This window comes from Strix aluco, chromosome 11 (assembly GCF_031877795.1).
Source record: "Strix aluco isolate bStrAlu1 chromosome 11, bStrAlu1.hap1, whole genome shotgun sequence".
In the NCBI taxonomy this organism is placed as follows: domain Eukaryota; kingdom Metazoa; phylum Chordata; class Aves; order Strigiformes; family Strigidae; genus Strix; species Strix aluco.
In genome coordinates this window covers 1,076,066-1,094,788 of record NC_133941.1, presented here as the reverse complement: position 1 = coordinate 1,094,788, position 18,723 = coordinate 1,076,066, and the positions used below count along the sequence as shown (strand labels likewise).

Sequence of the window (18,723 nt, the reverse complement as noted above, 5' to 3'; positions counted from 1 at the left end):
CACTGTGCAGGGCACTGGGATCCAGCTGCAGGAATCTCCTTGCAGGACTGCGGACTGTATCTATATTACACTTAGCACAAGGACTTCTGGTCCTGAATGGGACCCTTGGGCATTGATGCACTATAACAATTCAATAATGATAGCAATAAAACTTGCCTGCACAGTTGTGCACATTTCATGCAAGCTGAGATGGCATCGTAAGTAAAGCAGTTCTTCCACCTTGTGGTTAGCCAGCCTACTACTGGCAGAGTTTGTACATCAGAAATCACAGACTGCAGGTGAGTATTGCTGTTAAACAGACCCAGCGCACAAAGGGCTATTGCTGTCACAGGACCCCTCTCGCAGTACAACGCTACAAATAGTCCCTAGCCCTGTTTTGGAAGGCGAACGTTCGTGTGCGTGTGTGTACTTACACACGCGTGTACAAACGAATGGATTTGTAATGCCCTCTAGCGATCTCAGCCCACAGATGCTGGGAGACCCGGTGTAACAACAGCTAGAGTGCCTCCTTTATCCTCCTTGGTGAAAAAAGGCCTTTATTCAATGCAACATGCAAGCTTTGACACACTGATAAAATGTACTGGTGTGGGAACAGAGTGTGAACATGTCACAGACGTGGGAAATGTGATCTCTCCAAATAGAGACTGTAGCCAGTTTCTGCAAGCAATGCCACTAGGACTACAAGGAACCATTTGGAGGCAGTGAAAAATTCATCTGTGCTTCTCTCCCCCTTTCTACTCCCGTCCCCTATTTTCTGCCTTTTCCTTCTGGCTATTGAAGCAATCATATAGTCTTTGTTGTTGGCATCAGGGTACAATTCAGCATGACTGGGTCCAGCGTCTGTAGTCAGTCACCACAGAGTGAAGCCCGATTTCAAAAGCAGTAATTAAATGTCAACTTTGTACTAATGCAACAGAGGTATATTGAGATCTATAATTTTGCAGTAAATGCCAAGGATTTGCACTGTGTGAAACAGTGGAACACACTGGCTAACAAACTTCAGAGCCAGTAAGTGAATATTGATGTTTCTAATGGTCCTAAATTACACTATTTCCGAAGCAGGATTAGCTTGGTTATATAAGAGGGACGGATTTGGTTCAAAGAAGAATAGCAAAACATGAAAAGAACAAGCTGTTTAAAGTCTATGTCTGCTTCTCAGATGTTGCTGTTCTCTAAAGAGCAGTTTATTGATTACATGCTACCTCATCATCACCATCATTCCAGTTGTACCAACTGGCACCGCTCTAAACTGAGTTCTCTGTGGTAGCAGGTGCTTCCCAAACACAGTGTAAAAATCAGCCCTGGTGTATCAAATTTCTTTTTTGTCACTCAGTCTGCAATTGGCTGCCAAAATAGTTCACCAGGATAAACTGTCAAAGTCAGAGAGTCACATGAGGCCAAAATTTGACCCAGTGTCTCACATGGTTTTACTGTAATAATTCCCCAATAACAGCCTCTTCAGTTTCTTTTGCTCTCTTGTTCTGCAGAATGACAGCTGATTATGCAAAGGAGCAGAACTTGGCTTCTCTCTCGCTATTTTTTTTACTTCAGTTGGCAAAACAGGTTCTTTTTTCACTGTAAGTTTCTAAGAAAGCTAGTTTTCATCAACCATTTTTTTTCTACCTAGTACTGAACTTCAGTGGCGAATTTCAGCTGCAGAACTGTACCCTCTTTACCCCAAATGTGAAGTTGTTCAGGCTCAGAATGGACAAAACAGAGTTGTAAGGAAAAACTAATGAGTTTTCAGCTTCCATGTCTAAGTAGGTAATTCTATGTAATTATAAGGTTCATCTTTTTACAGTAGGAAACCAAATTATCTTATTGTCTAAAATAATTAAAAAAAAACCCAAAACAGGAACCCAAGAAGTCTGACACGTGCAAAGAATAAGTCTACTAAATATTTTTACTTATTCTTATGGCACAGATAAAGGCTACTAGCACAAAAAGCATGTGTGACTGTATCCCAAAAGCCAATTTTTAAGGATAGACTTATCATTGTGGAGGGGAAATAGACCAAGACCCTAGAAGATTGACGTTATCTATTTGCCAAAAGAGGAATTACAATAGGAACAGCAGATTGAAAAGATTCCCCTCAGCCTCTTTCAAAAATGCCTGAGCTTGATTCAGAGATAACACCTTTGAGAAGACACCTTTAGTCTTCATGGCTGGAATTCACCTCTTCTAACATCAGATGTCTAAAATACAAGTATCTCATCTGAAGTGGTCACCTTAGTTCCCTCTATAATCAATAGAGATAGATAGCTCTGGAGGATGATTCATCGAATTTGAAAACAGATGTGTAAAATAGGTAGGGTAAGTATTTCTCCAGAGGTGTCCACTTGTATCTCCATTGACCACAAAGTCTAGACAACTACCCAGACACCTGACTTCTAAAGGGCTAAAAGCAGATGAGCCATTTAGATAATGATAAAGCCATGTTACGCTTTCTAACATAGCACTGATCTGGCATAGTGATGTTATCAGCACCTCTCACGATAGTTTGCCTTATTTTAATAAATTCAGCAAATTCTGGCATTTCATTGCATGCTTCTACCATTGATCCCCTGGATCACTGCTGTTGCTTCCTTGCCCAGACTTCCACAAAACCACTGCTAGTTCTCCTTCTTTTCAACCTATTGGCTCCGGTAAACGAGGCACAGTGCCTACATTAGTAAGTCAAGACGATCTTATCAAATCAACTCTGCAAGACAGCATGTCATTTGGAAAGCAGTTGATTTATCTCTAATTAGAAATGGGTGAGTTAAAACCAGTTTTGATAAGCTGGTTGTTTTGAAATAAGCTGCTCTGGACAAGGACTAAAACATGCTCAGATCCATTGGTAGATGTCTTCAGTAACTCCTAGAGGAGATGCACGGTTTCAGAAGCCTGAAGGGCAAGTATACTGCCCACTAGTAAAATTTAAAAATTCAAAAAGAAAAAAAACAGGAAATGGGAATTAGGACTAGTCTTTTAAAGTTAATCTCAGAAAAGTAGGGATCAAATAATCAAACAAAGCATACTTAAGTCCCTAGAGAATAACAGGGAGATTTGTGGAAGCCATTGTGGGTTTCATAGAGCCTAGACACTGGCTCTAATTGCTTTGTATTAACACCTCTATTTGCTTTTCTCTTTCCTTTAACTTCTGCTTACCTTTTGTTTTCAGACTGGCGATAACTCCCTCTGTAAAGGCCTGGAAAGCGCACAGGACATTATGTGACTCTCAGAAAGATACACCTTCAGCAATACATCAATGTGAGCACATTTCACTTGGTGCTCCTGGGCAATCCGGTGACATGTTGATGTACCACGACTTCTTTCACACGCGGCACAATGTTTCACATTTTCACCAATGTTTCGTATTTTATTAGAAGTCCAGCTCGTTCTGGGTGGGTTAAACTGTGTGACACCACCGGCTGCCATTTTGCGTGTGAGGTACGGAGAGTTTCTTACTGCAGAGAAGGGCCTAAAACATTCCACTATAAAAACACAGAGCAGAAAATAAATTTTAAGTGATTTCTTATGTATTGATCTGTCGAAATCTCTTAAACCCACGTTATGATTTCTGATAGCTAAAACATGCGTTCTTCAAAATAACCTACGAACGCAACACCTCACCACGGGTCTCAGGTACCAGTCCCACACCTCGTTAAGATGGCGGCCAGGGCGACCAAGACTACAACTCCCAGCAAGCCGCGCGGCGCCTCGCCATCTGATTGGTTGCCTAGACCGGCGGGGAGCCAATAAGCATCAGAGACCCTCCGCGCCACCTCGGAGGGTGTGGCTCGCACGGTGCATGACGGGAGCTGTAGGCGCTTTGCCGCCGCGGCTGCTGTGGGCCGGCGCGGGAGGCGGCGCCTGCGCAGTGGCGGCGGCGCCCGGCGAGCGCGGCGCGTGGCAGGAAGCGGAAGGGGGCGGCCGGGACCGAGCCCTGACGTGTCTCTCCGAGGCCGCTGCCGCCGCGGCTCGCTCCGTGCTCCCGTCCGGCGGCCGCCATGGGCAGTGAGTACCGGGGCGCCCGGGCCGGGCGGCGGCGGGAGGGGAGGGGAGCGGGGTCACCGCGGCGTGCGTGATGTCCGAGGAGCCGCGGCCCGGCCACCGGCTCCCCTTTCACAGGCACCTCGGGACGGGCCTCGCAGGCGGCGCGGCGGCCCCTTCCCCCCGTTCCCTCCGGTTAGAGGCTCTCTCTGGATTTTTTTTTTTTTTTTTTTTTTCTTAATCTCTGGTGGTGAAAGACCCATTTCCTGGTTCTAGCAGATCTCCCTAGGGAAGGGAACTTGCTCTGTGCTGCCCGGTGGCCGGGCCGCTCCGCCTGGCAGGCTCTGAGGCCCTGCCATCCCAGGCTCGGGTGTGCCTGGTGCGGTACCGAGGCGGGGAGAGACGGGCTGTCAAGTTGGTGATCGGTCGTGACGCTTTCGGTTACACTGTCGGAGTAAACTATAAACGATGATCTGCAGTCTAGAAGTTATCCGAGTGAATGGAAGTCCTCACAGTCTGCTCCCTCGAGGAAGAGCTGCTTGAAAAGCATCTGAGTCAGTTGGTGTATTATTGTAGATGTAGGAGAATCACGATTTGCTTTAAGTTTAAAACCACAATCTAGTGTAACTTTTCAGGCAATTAATCGTTTGACATTAAGTAAATCATTTTTATGGGCTGCTCTTAAAGGGTGACAAAATTGACAGTGAAGTTGCTGCCTTCCACAGAGAAGTGGGAAGCCACCAGTAGTTTCAGTTTTTCTGGATCATCGTATGCTTTTTAGTTCAAATCAGTCCAAAATACATGTGCAGGCTTAGATTTGACTTGAGAAGTTTAGTGTTAACTCTGTTCAAAACCAGATCTCTCTGCTCATTGGAAAACTTGTGACTCTGCAGATACCCTCTTCTTTTCTATGCTTATTCTAAGACTGCAACTTTTCTGATCTAAGGTTATGGCCTTTGCGGGAGATGTCCTCTAAAGCAACTTGAATTGTTGCTTAGGAACAATGTGTAGGAATTCTTAAGCTGTATGGCCCATAAGTAACACCTGATTTAAAGCTATCTTGGGCACTATATTTCTCGGGCTAGGGGAGAAGCTATTTTGAAATAGAAGTTCAAGGGTATCGGTAAACTCGTGCAAAACAATGCCATGTTTGGGTTTTTATTTTTGTACTGTCAACCTACTTGGTAAAATGGGAAAATTCATGACTCTTTTTTTCTTCTGTTCTCAGTCCATACTGTACTTACACCATACTAGCTGAATCTCTGTATGTTTAGAACAGATAAGAATTTAATTTTAAAAAAACCCACCACAACAAATCTTTATCCTTAACTGAGACTTTTAATATATAAAGTATATGACCAAATTCAACTTTACTTGAGCTTTTCTCATGTTCTTTGTATCTGTGTGCTCACTTTGTCTTTTAACTAATTTTCATACAGTAAAATTTCTTGAAGTAATCAAGCCCTTCTGTGTTATCTTGCCTGAAATCCAAAAGCCAGAACGGAAGGTAAGTTATTAAAATTTTCTTGTGTAATATAAAATGTTTACAGCTTAGTTTGCATTTGTGGGATTTGTGTGGTTTTTTTCCTGTTGGGAGAATGGCAGCTTTAGGCACGGTTGTTTTTAGTGGTGTGCTTGTCTAGTACATACGGTTGTACAAGGATGTATTTGCTGGTGAGTGCAGTTGTGCAGATGCAGTTGTGCCATAGCAGTGAGTGGTGAGATGTTGAAAGCAGTACCTATTGGAGTGTACACTGGAGTAGTTTAAAACAGCACCTTGAAAATCTTTGCTTCTTAAGTTCTAATCTAAGATTATTTGCTAAGGTAAGCTTCTCTGTATTATTATTTTTTTCTCACCAGAAGCTCTTTCTTATGAAAATGTAAGACTCATTTCTCTGAAAGTACTAGAATTACCTTCCATCGGCATAAACATCTTTATTTGGATTAAACTTTCAATAAAGCTTTGTAATTTTCCTTGGCCTTATGTAGTATAAAAGGGATGAACAGCAAGTTATTTTCTTTAGGATGTCCTATACTTTGTCCTTTCACAAGAAAATCATGTGTGCTTTAGCTACTATGAAAGTTTGCCTGATTGGCTAGATCTTGTTTCCTTGACAGCTTTATCACCTTTGGTTGTTGGTTTTTGGTTTTGTTTTTTTCCTTTAGATTCAATTTAAAGAAAAGGTACTATGGACAGCTATCACACTCTTCATCTTCTTAGTATGCTGCCAGGTATGTTTCTTTCTCTTGTTTGTAAGGAAGAGCTGAAATGTTTAAAGGATGTTTTGAAGTCTAATTTAATTCTGCTTTCCTCTGTTGGTTGGAAATGCAGATTCCCTTATTTGGTATCATGTCATCAGACTCAGCAGATCCTTTCTACTGGATGAGAGTGATTTTGGCATCAAATAGAGGTATGGTCAGCTTTCAGGAGGGCATTTCTTTAGCTTGAATCGAAATGGTTTTGGACTCGTTCTTACCTTGCACTCTGTTTTAATGCAGATAAAAACTGAATTAGGGAAAAGTCATTTTATATATTATGTAAAATCATAAACCAGTGTGGCATTGGGAAAGGCACAACTTTGTGGACAAAATGAGTTTATGGCTGGCTGTGTGCAATCTATTATGTACAAAACCCAAGGAGCATTTTGGAGAGAAAAGGATTAGGGAAGAGACAGTTCCTAATTACCTGCATCACTGCTGTTGCAATCTTCCGTATATATTTCAAGCTTTTTGATTTGTGTTTCAAACCATATTGTACAAGTGTTGTGGTTTTCTGGGTGACATCTTTAAGTCTGTCTCACAGAAGATTGAAATTCATGATAGTTGTATGAATTTCAGTTTCTAGAGGCTTTCTAATACAGGTATGAATTAAAAATGGTGACAGTTTCCTGAATTCACTTTGTCGTTACGTATCGTTTGGGCTGTCTGTCAGTTTATATCCTGATGAGATGTGCATATATGCATGCATGCAACTTGGTGCACTCCTGAAAAAAGTTTGGGTTTTCCTATTTAAAATTATAAATAATAAAGTGACTGATTATCAAAGGCAGAAGGCAAATTCCTACCTTGTTTTATGCTGAGTAAATCTGTTCCTGACAGCAAAAGTCTCTTCCAGCAAACATAGTTTTTAAAGTACTGAGGAGTACTGCATTCCTTATCAGACTGCTTCTGTTATCATTGAAACCTTTTACATTTATGGAGGCTTGGTGTTTTATATCTTCTCCATCATGATGTAAAGGGTGGAAAAAGCAAATTTTGAACTTCAAAAGTGCCTGGGTATGCTACACCCCATTACTTCCTTTCATTGTTGTGTCTGGCAGGTACGTTGATGGAGCTGGGCATTTCACCTATTGTCACTTCTGGGCTCATCATGCAGCTCTTGGCAGGTGCCAAGATAATTGAAGTTGGTGACACCCCAAAGGACAGAGCTCTTTTCAATGGAGCACAGAAATGTGAGTAACAGCCGGTATTGAAGACTGATGTTTTAAAATATCTAACCCTAATGATAGAAGGTGTAAACTTACCATGTGATGAATGTTGGAATTGGATATACGGGTTTCTCTCATGCTACGTGTTCATGCTGTGCTACAGATTTTTGGGTTTCATCAGTCTCTGAGCGGCTGTTCTCTGACTGGATAGCTGTTAAGCTTCAGGAAGGTTTGAAAAGGAAAAGTGTCTGTCCAGTTGACATTGCTGTTGTAATCTCACTGGATAAACTGGGCAGTACATAGACTGTGGGGACCCAGCCTTTGAATGGTGTTGGTCATTGTTAACCTAAAAAAGTTCATATTGATTCAAATTATTTGTTGTAGTTGTTTTTACTTTGCAGTTTCAAGCATGGTTCTTTCTCAGCAATAAGAGACCTCTGTGCTTAGTTGATAAATGACTTTCAGAAAAATTTGAGTATTCTTTAGCTCTGTGATGCTGTACCACACTACCAATCTGTTTACTGGAAAAAAAAAATCATAAATTGCTAAGGTAATACCTTAGCACCCTCAGAGTTTTCAGTATCTAAAGCAATCTTCAGTAACCAAAGCCACTTGCTTCTAAGTGTATTTGTTTCTGAAGTATCTATGTGTATTTCAGACAAAAAACTTAACTTGCCCTTGAATTTAAATGTCCTGTGACTTATGTATTCCTTCCCAACTTTCTCTGCAAATAAGTGATTTGTATATCTCCAATTGTCACTGACATAAATCTCCAGAACAAATATATACTTTTTTCTTTTTATTCTACAGTGTTTGGAATGATCATTACCATTGGACAGTCCATCGTCTATGTAATGACTGGAATGTATGGCGACCCATCTGAGATGGGTGCTGGTATCTGCTTGCTTATCACAATTCAGGTAATTTCTCGTTCTCTCTACTTACTCTCCCTCTGAAAGGGTCAAAAAATCAGCCTTGTGGACTGCCTGCCCCACATGCAGAGAAAAAAGATCAAAGTGTGCCTGCTTCCTCAGATAGACGTAAATATAGTCTTTCCTTATCTCTTAATGCAAGTGTTATTTTAACAAAAATTAAAAAGGGATGGGGTTAAGGCTGTATTTCTTCTCTTATTCTAGCTCTTTGTTGCTGGATTGATAGTTCTGCTCTTGGATGAGCTCCTACAGAAAGGATATGGTCTCGGTTCTGGCATCTCTCTCTTCATTGCTACCAATATCTGTGAGACTATTGTGTGGAAAGCATTCAGCCCCACCACGGTGAACACAGGACGAGGTAATATGGCTTAGTCCCATTTTCTGTACAAAAATTTTGTACAAAAAGGCAAAATCTTTTTTTGGCAGTATGTTAATTTCAGCGGCCATAGCTGTTACAAGTATCTTGGCTGTGTAGTTGCCACGTACTGAATCTTGCTAATGCAGCAAGTGCTCCTATGCAAGGTGCAAGTACAAAGACATTTCTTTTTAGTTTTGTAGTATCTCAAAAATATTTCCTGAATTTGAATTCCCTACAGTCCGTTAGAACTTGATGGTAGACTGCCATTGTGTTATGGTTGCTGCCCAGTTTACTGACAAATACCATCTGTTTCTTTCTGCTCCTTGTATTTCTAAATCTTTGTCCCAAAGACTTTATTCTCCAAACCTGACAGGAGGTGATCTTGGTTGGTGCTGTATAATAGAAAACGTAAGTCAGGTTATCTCATCTGCTGTCATGCAAACAATAACTAATGTCTCACCATGAATAAAACTAGAAAGGATGCTGCCTCCCTCATTTTTAAATTTTTTTTCAGAAGAGGAAAGGAGGAAAGAACTTGGTGAATGTCAGTGTTTCTAGAGACCATTAAAGTTAGCCCATTTGATTGTTGGGTTATGATTTAGTTTTTGGGCCACTACAGGGGGATTTAAAAAAAATAAAAAATCTTAGCAATAACATAGCTGATATGCAAGATGACAGTAGTAAAAGTCTGAGAGCGTGCTCAAGATGCAGAAGACTTGGAGAAATCCCATTTTGAATCCCGTAGTTCAGAAGTGTGCCTAATGGGACAAAGCACTGAAGTTTGGAGATAATCACAGCACACCTAACTTGGTTTTTCTTTTCCTTTCCCAGGCATGGAATTTGAGGGAGCCATCATTGCGCTGTTCCATCTTCTGGCTACTCGTACAGACAAAGTCAGAGCTCTTCGTGAGGCCTTTTACCGTCAGAATCTCCCCAACCTTATGAATCTGATTGCCACCATCTTTGTCTTTGCTATTGTAATTTATTTCCAGGTCAGTTGGAATACAGAGGATTGTAAAATTGTTTGTATGGAAGTCGATCTGTAATCTGCTTCCTTCTACAGGAAGTTATATTTTCACTTTCTAGTGCCTTCAGAAGATTCGTTTTTGTACATGCACCATCTGGATGTTCATTTAACACTAGCTTTGCTTAATCAGTTTTCACGCTTACTGTAGCTGCCCAAAAGACTTGAGACCTACTCTGGTCTCTGAAAAAAAACCCAGATGAATGTGTACATGTAATACTGCCTAACTCAAATGCTGTTGCTTTTTGCTGGAAGATACTTTGGAGTCTTGAAGCCTGTGTGTCTCTTGCTGTTTGTTGCAGCAAACTGCAGAAGAATATAGAAGGGTTTAATGTTTCTTTCCCTGGATGCTATATTCAGTCTTCTTGAAACTTCCAGTTTCTTCTGAGTCTGTGTCTTTCATGCTTTCTTACATGTGTGTGTTTAGACAGCCCTGCAGGCTTCCAGGCCCTTTGCAGAAGTGTTTGCATGGATAGCCCTCTGGGTAGAGTGTGTGTACTTATACAAAATGACTGCAGGTTTTTTTCTGTTGCTGTCGAGGCCTTGCACTTGCAATTTATGACCTGTGATATGGTTTCATGTCCAGATATAATGGGGGACTTTCTTTTGAAAACTTTTCAGGGCTTCAGAGTGGATCTTCCTATCAAATCTGCTCGCTACCGTGGCCAGTACAACACCTACCCTATCAAGCTGTTCTATACTTCCAACATTCCCATTATTCTTCAGTCTGCCCTGGTGTCAAACTTGTACGTCATCTCCCAGATGCTTTCTGCTCGCTTCAGTGGCAACTTACTGGTTAGCCTGCTGGGCACCTGGTCTGTGAGTATTTCTTCTAATCTTGCATAGAGCTTTATAAGAGCACCATTAAAGTGCATAATTGAAGAGGTGGTCTCTCTGAATATTCATGCACACTGAAACTGCTGAATTAGTAATCTGTTTAAATTAATGGTAAAGCAGGAGACCTGCTGTGATGAGCGTAGATGTTAGGTCTCCATGTACCTTTTATCTTGGGCTGTTCTTTGTCCTAGGTATTTTGATGTTCCTTACTGTATTCCATTTCCACTTTAGAAACTGCTTGTGATAGGAAAGGGGAATCTTTGTGTGCTGCTGTAGTGGTAATGATACAGAGTGACATGAAGGTGATACAAACCCAGGCTTAGCTGAAGGGCTAAGGAATAGTGAGAAAGTTGCTGACTGCTTGCTTCCTCCTTCTAGGACACGTCATCTGGAGGCCCTGCTCGTGCTTATCCTGTTGGTGGACTTTGTTATTATCTGTCACCTCCAGAGTCCTTTTCTTCAGTGTTAGAAGACCCTGTACACGCAGTAGTTTATATTGTATTTATGTTGGGCTCCTGTGCTTTCTTCTCCAAGACATGGATTGAAGTCTCTGGCTCCTCTGCCAAAGATGTAAGTTTAAAATGATAAATCCTGTAAGCTTACGTGATGAAAACAGATGGGTTGTTGTAAGAGTAAGACTGACTTTCTTCTGAAATAGCTGTTACGGTGGTAAACTTGTTGGTTATATTTATCATTTGTGTAAACAGTGACTATGTCTTTTTTGTAAGTGAGGAGGATGAGGGCAGAATGGGGCTAATTTTTTCCCCTGTTTACTGCTTTTTCAGAAACAACAACAAACACAACTCATAGTTGCTTTCATTTGCGTTAGGAAACTTTGAACATTGCTACGTAACATCTGATCAGTGTGAGGGCAGGAAAGGTAGAAACTCTTCCAGTGCCAAATGTCAGATGTACCGTGTGCAAGGTAGTTGCCACTTAAGAACTTACAGATAAAGCTTGAATACCCATGGCTGGCATAGAGAGTTCTTAACTACTTTTTGGGGAAGATTAACTAGAGGTTGTTATTTTTAACTTGAGAGCATGATAACAGAGAATATAGTGCAGTGCATTAATGTAGCTGAGCCTAGCTTCTCAAAATTTGCATTTGCTACAGGATATTTGATATTCGGCAACTGTATCACTCTGAAATTGGAATTGGAAAACAAGATGGAAAATAGTTGTCATCGTGGTGTGTTTGTATTGTGTGGTTTTGGGTAGGAAATAAAGTTTGGCAGCCATATGGAATGGTTTCATCCATTCTTTAACAAATATGTAATAGCTGCACAGTTACTGTAGCAGCGTGAGCACTCTCTTGTTTTGGACTTGCATCTGGCTGGCTGTCGTCAGGCGTGCAGGGAGGCATTCCCAGCCATGTATAGCCAGATTTTTATTTCACTATAAACCAACATACAGCTTTTAATGCTTTAATATCCTTTCCCAATACTGAATAAAGTTCATGTAAACAAGGTCAGAAATAGAAATTGATGTTTGCCCTATAGTGGAAAACTGGTGGCTTAATCATCTGAAAGTGTGTTTTCTTAGTACATTAGATTCAGTGACAAGCACCTTCAGAAGTTCCCCTGCTGGAGTTTCAGTTTGCCTCAGTTGTTAGTAAAATGCTTGCAGGGCTCTATTGTAATCCTGTACAATTGCAGAAATCCAATTTAAGAATAATGTTCCAAGAAGGGATTCTTTCTAAGTCATACAGCTTCTAATCTGGCCCCACAAATAAGTGCTTAGCTCAGCTGAATGTGGGAAACTGAAATGGAGCGGATGGTTCATAGGATGGTTTTGCTAACATCTACTAAATCCTAACCAGGAGAAGGGTAGGTGGCAAAACAGGAATTGAATTACGTGCAGGAGAGCCCACCAACTTCCAGATTTTCCTTTTCACAATAGGACTAGAATTATCCAAAAAGCTTCATGTAATTGACAGTGTGGAAAAGCGCCTGTGACTGCAATCTATTTGAAGTTAAAATACTGGATATTTGAAACTCAGATGAATAATGTGAAAAACAAAACCCCAAAAAACAATACCAAAAAAACCAAACACACCACTATTTGCTGAAATGGCTTCTGTTTTCCCCTAGTACTAAGTTCAGTGGCCTTGACAAATGACCCTAAACTTACTTGCTCCATTCCTTGATTCAATACAGGTTGCCAAACAGTTGAAAGAACAACAAATGGTAATGCGAGGCCACAGAGAAACTTCAATGGTACATGAACTAAACAGGTGAGCTACATGTTTCGCAGGCTATTTATGCAAAGTGTGACGAGGAAACACGTGGTAAATTTTGTTTTGACTTCCATTTTCTAGAACACAGATATTCTTTTGGCTTTAATGTTAAATGCGTGAGACAGATATTGTCTCATTAATGGAAGACTTTTACAGTACAGCATATTCTTGCCTTAAAATTAGAGAGAGTGCCTTAAATTCTGGGGCTTGTGTTTTTCTGTTAGATCTTTCATTTTTATACTTCTTATAGGATAGCTAAAATTTAGTATTTGAGTGTACTTTCTACTTCGAACTGATGCAGAAGTATTTTTTTTTACTGTAATTTTTAATGTGTAATGTCTTGAGTACTGTTTTCATGTAGACCTTCTAAGACAAGTAGTTAGCTAAATCTACTAGGTGCAGAGGTAGGCAGGGCTTGGTCTCTAGGTTTTCTAGTTGCAGGGTAGGACCTGTGCACCCTTCATGTTACAGAAATGTTATAACTTTAGATTTCAGTTATCTCCAAATGACTTGAAGAGCTAGTAACCATAAGCTTAATGTTTGTGCTTAATTGCATGGTAGATTGTAATACTTTCTCTTCTTAGCTTAGCATTTTTTTCACCCTAGTGAGGTTGAGCTTTTTATTTCCTTACCTCGTATTCTGGTACTATTGCATGTTCCTTATCTTGGATTGTAGACCCATGAGAGAAGAGAGTATTCTGCCATTGACTTTTTTCCCATTCATGTAATTTCATTCTTGTTTTTTTGACCACCTAGTTAGATTATCTTGGTAGTGTTCTTTCTATTTTCAGTGGGATTGGTTTTCTAGAAACAAACTCGTCTCTGATTTAGATATTTTGCCATAGATCCCCTATACCACTAACCCCGGTGTATTTGATAATATCCTGAGCAAACTAATGGCACCTTTTCTATGCTCGTTTTGTGTTTTACAGGTACATCCCTACAGCTGCTGCATTTGGTGGTCTCTGTATTGGTGCCCTCTCTGTGTTGGCAGACTTCCTTGGGGCAATTGGGTCTGGAACTGGAATTTTGCTTGCTGTCACTATCATTTATCAGTACTTTGAAATTTTTGTAAAGGAACAGAGTGAAGTTGGCAGTATGGGAGCTCTTCTTTTCTAAACCTAGCTTCTCATGGACCCAGGAAAGAGGGGAGGAACACTCTCAAAATATAGCCAGTCAGGTGAAAAGAAGTAACATAAACTTGATAATGTCATTCTATAGGATCACATATTTTAATAATGTTTCCAAAGCGCATTCCCTTATGTTGAAACTTTTCTAGCATACTGTTTGCATTTTATAAATTGATGAGGAAAAATGTGCAAAAAATTTTTTTTAATAAAATTGTTTTTTAATTACATGTAAGGAGAATCAGCTTTCTGAATTGGATTTAGTTCAATGACTTGAAAATTTTTTAAGCCCCTTTCAAATTTAGTATACCTGAAGCCTTTACAGGTTTTAATAAATGTTCGTTAAATGAGTGTTTGGAAGGGATTTTTTTCCATTTATCTTGTTTTGCAGTTTCTTTGCAGTAGTGGTGAGAAAAGTTTCTCCCTCTAATGCTCAAGTTCCATAATTACGGTTGTAAGCACAAAAAGTGTTTAATACGTTCAGTTTTGTGTTTGTTTTTTTTTTTCAGTGTGGCAGATCTGGAAGGCAGTTGTTTCTTTTTACCATATGATATCTCTAATTCCAAACGTTTTGTCTCGTAATTACTACGCTAGACCTTGTCAGGTGTTGAATATTGGCTTGAGACTGTTGTCGAGTTTCTGTATAAGGAAGGAATGTGTTCTTTCCCACCACCCCTCCTCCATAAGCAGAAAACTCAGGTCAGTCGAGATTCTGCCAGTGTCTGTGCCTAAGAGTTGCAACTTTGAAACTTGGTCATACTGGCAGCTTTATAAATCTTTCTAATTAGTTTTCGTTGCCATTAGTGGTAGTACTTCTAGTTCTGATGCTAGCTGAAAGAAATGGATGTTATAGCTGCTTTGATGCAAATCCGCTTGTGCTCTTTGCTAAAGTTTCTCTCATTGATAATAAATTCTGGTCTCGTAGCAATCAGGATGTTATCTGACTACTCATATCTAGTGAACTTTGAGTCTCATTATCACAAGGGAGTGTGAAAAGAATGTATGTTAATTGTCTGTTTCTATAGATCTAGATACGAGACCCTTGTCAGATAACTCCTGCAAGTTGCTTGTGTAGGAGGCTTTTCAATCCTCTGCTCTCGGTGACTTGAATAGTGCATAGAAAAGTACTTTTTCAGAAGGTATTCGGACTCCTTTTTTTTTTTTTTTTTTGAAGATTACACCTTCAAATGGGAGAAGTTACAGTAAAAGGCTTTAATGGACCAGAATAGTACTTAATTTTCCATCTTAATTTTGATTGTCAGTACTAATCAGATGCCTAGGACCAAATGCAGATATTTGTGTGTGAGTCTTGTCAATACACTTTTCCTCAATCAGTATTGGACGACGTGGAAACCAGAATGAGGAGCTGTCATGTTGGAATGTTTCTCTACACAGCATCAACATGCCTCCTGTGCGTTTTTGCATGTTGGCTGACAGTATATGAATTACTGTTTCTGCTTGGAGTGATGGGACTCTGTTACGTACCCGAGGAGCACAGATAACCCCCAGAAACCCTGGTTAATGCACTGAGCTCAAATACCAAATGCGTGAGAAATCTGCAAATTTGGAATGAGACATACCTCTCAATAAAAGTGAAACTCCTGGGGTGAGGATCACAAGTGTAAAAGGAACAAAAGTGTGAGGATAAAGTGCTCACTGCCAACTATTCACTTACTACTTCACACTATGTTCAGTAATTTTTCTGTCTTTGATAAAGTACTAGTATGCCACAGCACAATTTTGATGTGAAATAAGGGATGGTTAAAAAGTGACTTTAAAAGGAGAGGGAAGGAGCATGGTGTGGTTCTTCTGCTTTGGGGATTTTTTTGTGGTGTTTTTCCAGGAAGCCCAATACGAATTTCGGTTTGAAATAAAAGGACTCCACTTTTGGGCACGCAGCTCTGGCTGGGCTGGAGCTGTACATTATTTTTGGTTATACCTGTTTGAACCGGCTGCAGTTTAGACTGTTAGCTCTCCAGTCTCTAAGCAGCACTTGTTCTATGCATCTGTATTTTTGTTGTCTAGTGGTGAAACCTTTGTCTGTTATCAAGCAGCTATGTCCTCGAAGCAGGACCTGCTGGTCGTACACGGTGGATGTTCACAAAAAGAAATAATGCCTCAACAGTCTGCTTTATAATGAAATAAAGTACATCTTTGGAGCTAGTGCTTGGCTTTCAGTGCTTTGAATACTGTTACAATTCTAACACTTGTAGAATAACGTTACCTGCCTAGGAGACTCTGAAAGTGATCCCTCTCAAAACAGCTGTTTAGGGTGTCAGTGTACAATAAAGACAAGTTGTATTTGCTCCAAGGTCTTCTCTCAACAATAGGTTGCCAAAAGAACAGACCCTTAACCATTCCTCTGGGCTTTCCTGTTCTAGAAGAGTTGCAATTCAAAAGGCGCTGCCCAAGTAAATAGTGGGGGAGTGAGGTAATGGTGCATCAATTCCCCAAAAAGTGTATTTCCATATGAAATACAGTGCCAGTTTTTTGTAGCGTGATAGTAGTCACAGGCTATTAACTGAAACAGCAAAACACAAAGCTGCTGATACTCCCAATACTGTTTTGCCCTATGAGTTTTTAAGCTTCAGTTGGAGTAAGGAAAAATTTTACCTTCTTCCTGAACAGAAATATACTAATAGTTAGAAGCTGGATGCAAGATGTTCAGCCAAGATTTTGGTTGTGTGTGAAGTAGTTTTAAACAACAGCTTGATTTCTCACTTGCTGTTTTATTTTTCCCCAGGAACTTTGCGTTAATAATAACTGTGGTTGCTGGAGGAATATTATGTCATCACACATACAATCACAAAAGTAACTGGAGTCACTGTAGGTGTGAGGAGTTATCCACAAGACAGCAAGGTAGAATACCAGCACCAAAGCAAAGCTTGAGATCCCTTCTGCTGGTGGTGTTTCAAGTGCAAAGTCCTTTGCATAGCCTTTTCTTCTGCACTGTAGGTTGTTTCATGTGAAAACTTGTGCCATAGCACTTAAGCACTGGATGTTTGAATTTTGTCCCTGTCACTGTTACTCAGGAAGCCTTACAAACCATCTAGTTTATTTTAGTTCACTTATTCCTAGAGCATATCTCTGTATAATTTTGAGATGGCAAACAAAGGGACTTTTCTTCCTAATTAGTTGAACATTTTGTTTGTTGTTGAGGTTTTCTTGTTTTAAAAAAAAAAAATCCATTTGTCTGCAACTATAAAGGTTGTTGCTTTAGTCTGTGAAATGTTTCATGGCTGTGCTCCCATGATTACTTCTGGGGATAACCCTGTCCCTGCATTGTAAACAGACTGGGATTTGTGAAATAGATTTCTCAGCCAGCTGTCGGTAAAGGAGGAGGCTGAGGGGCCTGGTACCTGCTTTTCCTAATTGTCCTCGTGCAGCAAGGAAGAATAAGCTTTAGGTGGCCTTCCCTTTTATCCCAGCTTTGGGGAGTTTCACGCAGGTTTTTGCAAGCTGTTGTTTGCCTGCTGCAGTGGTGTGACAGCACTGCCGGGTTCTCAGTCAGGCCCTGCTGCCTGGAGCACGGAAACTGCTTCCTGATGTATCGCTCTGTGCTGAACGGGCGTTCGAGTCTTTCCCCCCGCGAGTGCGTCTTTCCACATACATGATGGCTGCAGGGTGTTATCGCCAGTAACGAAGAGCGCTGCCAGACAGAGCGTGCAGGGAAGGGAGACCAGTGACATTTCTGAAACTCTTTTCCTTGGTACACGGCTTGGGCGGCCTGCCGTCTCCCTTTCTCTTGCTGCTCCCTCTGCCAGCTTTCTGACATGAAACCCCAGCCTTCGCCGGCTTCCTGCCGAAAAAGGTCACGGTTTGAACTGTGGCCAGCGGCGAGCGATGGTGCTGGCACCCTCCCAGCTGTACGGGGAGATGTGCAGGTGTTCAAACAATGCCTGCTTGTGGAGGGGGGTCTGGGCCCCGCCAGCCTCCCCAAACCTCCCCGAAGGCCACATGCTGGCACACCAAAGGGGAGCGTTTGCCCGCCTGGTGGCAATGTTACACTGCGATTCAAGGCAGTTTGGATCAGTGAAATGCGTATTAAATCTGTTCCAAATGCCTGTTCTTTCTTTTCTTTTGCTGCTGCGCTGGTGGGTGTTGTACAACGTAAAAAGTTGGGAACAGAGTTTGCCAATATTTATTTGTACTTCCTAGAATCGGGGCCAGGATTGAGGTTGTTCTAAGCTGGAATGCTGAAAATGGTCATCTTCTGCTTTTAGAGAGCATAGTATTTTCTAATATTTTTCAAGCATGCTAGGTGTCAAGGGGCAGTTGCTGTTGCAGCCACTTAGTCTGCTGAATATTGCTACACAATCTAAGCCTAGACCGAGACAGTCTGTGAGATTGGAAAGAAGACAAAAAAAGAAGCATGTGAAACCAAAATCAATATTCTAAGCTGGGGACCTAATTAGTCAGCTAGACTTTAAGCTGCTGTTTTATAATACGCGACTGGATGGATCTGCTAAAATTGAAACTCTTCTGTGGGCCAGGTTCTAGCAATCCTCTGGCTATTGCTGATGTGACGCTAGCCAAGCTGGCAGCGCTTGGCAGAAAGGAAATACCCTGACAATTGGCACCTCCTTTGGCAGCTGTATCAGAGGGGCTAGAGACTGAATGAGCACAGCCATGATATACTTTGTCATCACCGAATGGGCTGTCAAGGTCAGAGATGGGATGCCTGCTCTGAGATACTTCTTGGGAGAACAAGAAGACTGGGCCAGTCAATTTTCCAGCAATATGAATACCCGAGAGCTTAAAATAGAGAGAACAAATAAAACAGAAGAACAGTTAGGATATAAATTC

General features: G+C 41.1%; 1 protein-coding gene across 1 annotated transcript; it reads left to right on the top strand.

Moving 5' to 3' along the window:
- The first annotated feature begins 3,884 nt into the window (after nt 1-3,884).
- On the top strand, nt 3,885-16,080 carry SEC61A1 (SEC61 translocon subunit alpha 1). Its single transcript, XM_074835859.1, has 12 exons — nt 3,885-3,999; nt 5,415-5,482; nt 6,142-6,207; nt 6,308-6,386; nt 7,296-7,427; nt 8,214-8,323; nt 8,540-8,693; nt 9,525-9,685; nt 10,339-10,536; nt 10,933-11,124; nt 12,711-12,787; nt 13,723-16,080. Exons 1-12 carry the CDS (start codon nt 3,993-3,995, stop codon nt 13,907-13,909), a joined length of 1,431 nt encoding a protein of 476 aa, XP_074691960.1. The 5' UTR covers nt 3,885-3,992; the 3' UTR covers nt 13,910-16,080.
- Nucleotides 16,081-18,723: the final 2,643 nt, after the last annotated feature.

What these genes read in the sequence shown, in the direction of transcription:
- SEC61A1 (XM_074835859.1), top strand. An exon ending in CTATTGTAATTTATTTCCAG is followed by an intron (nt 9,686 to 10,338) that starts GTCAGTTGGAAT and finishes AAAACTTTTCAG; the next exon opens with GGCTTCAGAGTGGATCTTCC. An exon ending in ATGGTACATGAACTAAACAG is followed by an intron (nt 12,788 to 13,722) that starts GTGAGCTACATG and finishes TGTGTTTTACAG; the next exon opens with GTACATCCCTACAGCTGCTG.